This window comes from Erinaceus europaeus, chromosome 7, assembly GCF_950295315.1.
Source record: "Erinaceus europaeus chromosome 7, mEriEur2.1, whole genome shotgun sequence".
Lineage (NCBI taxonomy): Eukaryota > Metazoa > Chordata > Mammalia > Eulipotyphla > Erinaceidae > Erinaceus > Erinaceus europaeus.
The window spans coordinates 106,219,136-106,225,195 of record NC_080168.1 but is presented as its reverse complement, the minus strand read 5'-3'; the positions used below and the strand labels follow the sequence as shown (position 1 = coordinate 106,225,195).

Genomic DNA, 6,060 nt, shown 5'->3' with positions numbered 1-6,060 from the left:
AGCACGCACTCATCTCTCATACCATTTTTTTTTCACCTTACACACCCCTCCTTTCTACAACCTCAGAGTGCACTGTCTTTTGTGTCAAAAAATGTATACTGCTTGAGTTCACCTCTTGCTCACTCAACTTCCCTCAGACCGACCCTAGTATGGCTCTTTGCACATGCCCGTTGCACACGCCTCCTCTCCCGACCTGTGTCTGACCGCTCGCCTCCATCATCGCGCCCCGCACACACCTATTCTTCCACCCGCGTGCACGCTCTCTCCCCTGGCCACTCCCCTCCCTCCGCCTCCCGGGGCCCGCACCCGCGCCCCCGCCCCTGGGGACACCTGCTGGTGCGGGGCGGGGCGGGGATGCGCAGCCGCGGCCACCTCTCTTCTCCCGCTCCCCGCCCCGCCCCTCCCGCCATCCCTCACCGGCTCCGCGGCGCCCGCCCCGCCCGCCCCGCCCGCCCGCCGCTCCGGGGGGGGTCTCCGCCGCCGCCGCCGCCGCCGCCGCCGGAAGGAGCCGCCATTTGCCACCGCCGAGCACAGGGGCCGCGGCGAGCCGGAGCGGGGCGCGGGGCTGGGGCCGGCAGCTCGGCGATGGGGGGCGGCCCCGCCGCAGGAGGGCCCGGGCGCGTCACCCCGGGGGCTCGGCCCGCTCCGGACCCGGACCCGCGGGGCGCGGCGCCCTGAGCCCCTCTCCCCGCCCCCTGCCCCGGCCATGGCCGCCCGCCCCGGCGCCCCCGGGCCGCCAGCCCGCACGGCCCCGCCAGCCCCCGAGCCCCGGCGGCCGCAGCAGTGAGCGGCGCTCGCAGGCCCCGCGCCCCCCGGCCGGCCGCCCCGCCCCGCGCCCCCGCCCCCGGCGCCCGGACGATGCTCAAGTCTCGGCTCCGCATGTTCCTGAACGAGCTGAAGCTGCTGGTGCTGACGGGCGGGGGGCGGCCCCGGGCCGAGCCGCAGCCCCGGGGGGGCGGGGGGGGCGGCTGCGGCTGGGCGCCCTTCGCCGGCTGCTCCAGCCGGGACGGCGACGGCGACGAGGAGGAGTACTACGGGTCGGAGCCGCGGGCCCGGGGCCTGGCCGGCGACAAGGAGCCGCGGGCCGGACCCCCGCCGCCGCCCGCCCCGCCGCCGCCGCCGCCCCCGGGCGCGCTGGACGCCCTGTCGCTCAGCAGCAGCCTGGACAGCGGGCTCCGCACCCCCCAGTGCCGGATCTGCTTCCAGGGCCCGGAGCAGGTGAGGCCCCGGCACCTGGCGGGGCGGGAGGGCGGGGGCGCGCACCTGGGCGCCCCGAGACCAGCAGGGGGCGGGGCCTGAGGAGGCTGGGCGGGACCCGGGCTGGGGGGAGCTCCGGGGGGCTGCCTGGACGCCCCCGGGGCGCCTGTTTGGGGCCGAGATCAGGGGTCTCCACGAAGGGGTGGGGCTTCCTCTTGCAAGGGCTTAAAATGCTTCTCAGCCATTAACGGTGACAGCCTTTTTCGCCCCGCTTCTCACCGCGGGGGTCTCTGTGAGCTAGGGGTGGGGCTGGGGGAGGGGGGGCTGTCTTCTCGGATCCCGCTAGGGAGAGGGATTTGGTTCCCACCGTGCAGGGTGGGGCCCAGCCAGTGCCCTGGCCTGGCTCAGTGCACCTCTCCGTGGGGCACACGCTTCTTCACATCCCAGTTTGCAACTTTCCATCTCATGCCAGGGTAGTCTTTGTTTCAGTGTTATGGTTAGCGTTATCCCGAGGTGGTGGTGGTGGTGGTGGTGGTGGTGGTGGTGGTGGTGGTGGTGGTGGTGGTGGTGGTGGTGGTGGTGGTGGTGGTGGTGGTGCGTCTCTATGGCACGAGAAACTATGTCTTGATGGAAGGAAGATAGCTCTCACTCTAGGACCGCTTCCCCTTTTTGATACTTAGAGACCAGCAAACTCCCCTAGTGCACCCCACTTTATGGTGATGTGGTAGGAGGGGAGGGCATGGCTTAGAACCCCAGAACTTCCCCTCTTCGGACGCTAAGGGTAGACTTCCATTAGGGAAGCTCCTCAGATTCTAAGAAAAGTGAAGACCCAGCCCACCCCCATTTACCTCGAGCTCTTTCTTCTTTTCTGTTGTAGCCTTAGTTTCTTGCCCTGTTTTCTGTGAAAGCCCAGGGTACTTGTGGTTGATATTTGTTGTTGTTATTTTAAGGTGGGAGAACGACCTGGAGAGGAGGTTTTCCTCTCCCCCAGCGGAGAGGTGTGAAGGTCCTGGTGCTGATAGCTGACGGGGGACCTGCTTTACTCTTTCTCCAGGGGGAGCTCCTGAGCCCCTGCCGCTGTGACGGCTCGGTGCGCTGCACACACCAGCCCTGCCTCATCCGCTGGATCAGTGAGAGGGGCTCCTGGAGCTGTGAGCTCTGCTACTTCAAGTACCAAGTCCTGGCGATCAGCACCAAGAACCCACTGCAGGTGAGGTGCTAGGTGGGGACTCTCAGATTAGAGTAAGAACCTTTTTCAGAGTCAGAGCCGTGAACTGCTTTCATCCCTTACTCGTAGCACAAAGTCGCTCCTCACACCACTACCACAGTTTCCCGGTTGTCTGTCAATCTTCCTTCCTTCTTTTCCTTTCCTCACAAAGATATTCACTGGGTGATGCCTGTCTTCAAGGTACTATTGTAGGTGCCAGGACCGGAAAAAAAAAAGGAAAGAATGATGATAGCAAACAAAGTGTTTTTTGTGTGTCACACCCTTGGCATATATTGATTTTCATTTAAGCTTCACTTATTTATTAATAATCTGCCACATGAGATGCTGGGGATTGAACTCAAGACCTCATGCTTTCGAAGTCAAGGTTTCATTCACTGCATCACCTCCCTGGATGGTGGATTAATGTTAATAATCCCAACAGTTATGTCCTGTCATTGTCCCCATTTCAAAGATGAAGACACTGATACACAAACACTTTTTCTCTTTGATTTTTTTTTTTTTTTTTACCAAAGTACTGCTCAGCTCTGGCTTATGGTGGTGTGGGGGATTGAATCTGGGACTTCCGAGCCTCAGGCATGAGTTACTTTTCATAACCATTATGCTATCTATCCCCTCCCTGCCCCACAAATACTTTATTATTATTTACCATAGTGGTGTCAGGAATGAAACTGGGACCTTGGAGCCTCAGTCACAAAAACCTTTTTTGTATAACCAGCATGCTGTCTCCCTGAGCTACACATATAAATTTTAAATGTTGCCCAAGGTTACTCAGCCAGTAAATGATGGAGCTGGGTTTTGGAATTCAAACCTAGATGGTCTGGCTTTGGAGCACTTCCCTGATCCTGATCGTGCCTTTCTAGAATAAGCAGACAAGCTGTCTCAAAGAGTGTGAGAAGTACCCCATTCTAGGTTTGACCAGAAGAGAGCAGAAACATCTGTTACTCTTCTTGAAGTCTGTCTGCCACGACCGAGGCCACTCGTACGTAACCTAGTACTGCATCTCTTTCCTTGACTTTTTGGAGTCTTTCTCCCATACAGTGGCAGGCCATCTCCCTGACAGTTATCGAGAAAGTCCAGATTGCTGCCATAGTTCTGGGCTCTCTTTTCCTCGTTGCCAGCATCTCCTGGCTCATCTGGTCCTCACTCAGCCCTTCAGCCAAGTGGCAACGACAGGATCTGCTCTTTCAGATCTGCTACGGCATGTACGGATTCATGGATGTCGTCTGCATAGGTGAGGGCACTTCTCCCACTTAACCTGCCCAGACTCTTCTACCAACTCATACACTTAAAGCATCTGGGCTCATTTCTTCATCTTCATGGCCATATTGTCTGCCATGGGGAGCTTTCAGTGCCCCTCCCTCCCTTGGCTTCTCCAGACCCTTTTACAGTCCTAGCTCCTTCCTGATTGCTTAGGTACCTCTGGCCTAGTTCTGGGTAGCGGTTGATTCTGGACTTCTTCTCTCCCATGTTCAGGCCTCATCGTCCATGAAGGCTCCTCTGTCTACCGCATCTTCAAGCGCTGGCAGGCAGTGAATCAGCAATGGAAGGTGCTTAACTATGACAAGACCAAGGACACAGGAGGAGATGCAGGGGGAGCGACGGCAGGGAAGCAAGGCCCCAGGACCTCAAGGACAGGCCCCCCCTCAGGGGCCACCAGCCGTCCCCCAGCTGCCCAGCGCATGCGGACGCTCTTGCCTCAGCGCTGTGGTTATACAATCCTGCACCTCCTTGGACAGCTGCGGCCACCAGATGCCCGTTCCAGTTCTCACTCTGGCCGAGAGGTTGTCATGAGGGTTACCACGGTCTGAACTGGACTCCAGGAGTAGGAATTTTGTGTCATATGCATCGGCCAGAGATGAGCTGTCATGGCTGCTTGGAGGTACTACCTGGACGAGGTGTTTGGGGTACACTGCCTCCACTACTGAGGATCTCTGTGGACAGCCTCAAGCTGGAGACATTGTCTGGCCTCTATTGCCCACTGGATAGAGACACCTGGATGGCATTCCAGCCCCCACTGACAGCTCCCCATGCTCATCCTGGGGCAGCCAGTGGGCAGGTGGGGAAAGCAGCTTTTCTTCCAGACAGAACCGTCCTTACCTCAGCTCCTAGGGCCTCCAGCCCCCCAGCTCCATCATGGTGACTTGGTGAAGGGGGACCAATGCCAGAAGAAAGGGGCTGTAGACCCCCCCATTCCCTACCCCATGGCCACAGGGCATCTGGCAATAAGACTAGTATACATTGACCTCCCGTTCCCTGCATGAGGGCGGGGGGACTACCCCCTGCTCTGCCCCCACTGCATGGGGGGAGGGCATAAAGAATCATTTATATGCACGTGGAGACTCTTGTTTTTCATCAGGGACTTTTCTGGAGGGTTGGGAGATGTGGAGAGGTTTCTCTGCAGAGGTTGCAAATCTCAAATGCAGCAGTGAGTTCTCAGTTGGAGGTGTAACTCCCACTTGCTGGTGAATAATTCACATCAGCTGCTAGGTGGCAGTGCTCAGAGGTATCTAAGGGGTGGGCCTGCCACCTGTGAGTTGTGTGCTTTAGAAAAAAAAAAATCTGTCTAATGTGGTTTTCCTGTCTACTTCATAGGGTTGGAATGAGGATAAATGAGGGACAGGTTGAATGTGAGTGCAAAAAAGGTTGGTGATTTCTAGACTAGTTGATGGTTGATTTATTTCAAATCCTAGATGGCTAACAGATTGCAAAGTGTTTTTTTTTAAGGCTTTTTTTAATAATTTTTAATCTAATTACATTTATTTTCCCTTTTGTTGCCCTTGTTTTTTTATTGTTGTAGTTATTGTTGTTGTCGTTGTTAGATAGGACAGAGAGAAATGGAGAGAGGAGGGGAAGACAGAGAAGGAAAGAGAAACATAGACATCTGCAGACCTGCTTTATCACCTGTGAAGAAAACCCCCCTGCAGGTGGGGAGCTGGGGGCTCGAACCCGGATGCTTAAATTGGTCCTTGTACTTTGCGCCACATGCGCTTAACCCACTGCACTACTGCCCAACTCCCTGCAAAATACTTTTTATCTGGAGTTGCACAGCTTTGGAAATTTGTGTTGAGTATAATAGATATGGATATGTGAGGAGGAAGTAGACATTGAAAACATGAAGAATAGTGGCTATTTGCAAAAATCAGAGTTCTTCTAATGCTGTGGACATTGGAGCTAGGGGCAGGCGGGGACTAGCCTTCTTGCTCTGTGGGTCATGTGGATTCTATTCTTCCCAGGCAATATAGTCACTCAGGGAAGAAGTATGAGGTGAACAAACTCATTTGGACTAAGACGGAAAGACTCCTTCGATGTTACAAGTCTCCAGTCCCAGTTGAAGCTACTTTTTTTTTTAAAAAAAAATTTATTTATTCCTTTTTGTTGCTCGTTTTTTTTATTGTTGTAGTCATTGTTGTTGATATTAATGTTGTTGTTGTTGGATAGGACAGAGAGAAATGGAAAGAGGAGGGGAAGATAGAGAGGGGGTGAGAAAGATAGATAGCTGCAGACCTGCTTCACCGTTTGTGAAGCAACTCCCCTACAGGTGGGGAGCCAGGGCCTCAAACTGGGATCCTTACGTCAGTCCTTGGGCTTTGCGCCACGTTTACTTAACCCGCTGTGCTACGGCCCGACTCCCAAAG

General features: G+C 55.9%; 1 protein-coding gene across 1 annotated transcript; it reads left to right on the top strand.

Annotated features, from left to right (window-relative positions):
* The first annotated feature begins 328 nt into the window (after positions 1-328).
* MARCHF9 (membrane associated ring-CH-type finger 9) lies at positions 329-4,756 on the top strand. The gene is made up of 4 exons (XM_007516687.2): positions 329-1,218; positions 2,252-2,407; positions 3,464-3,656; positions 3,899-4,756. The coding sequence occupies exons 1-4, from the start codon at positions 859-861 to the stop codon at positions 4,231-4,233; spliced, it is 1,044 nt and encodes a 347-aa protein (XP_007516749.2). The 5' UTR covers positions 329-858; the 3' UTR covers positions 4,234-4,756.
* The last annotated feature ends 1,304 nt before the right edge of the window (positions 4,757-6,060 follow it).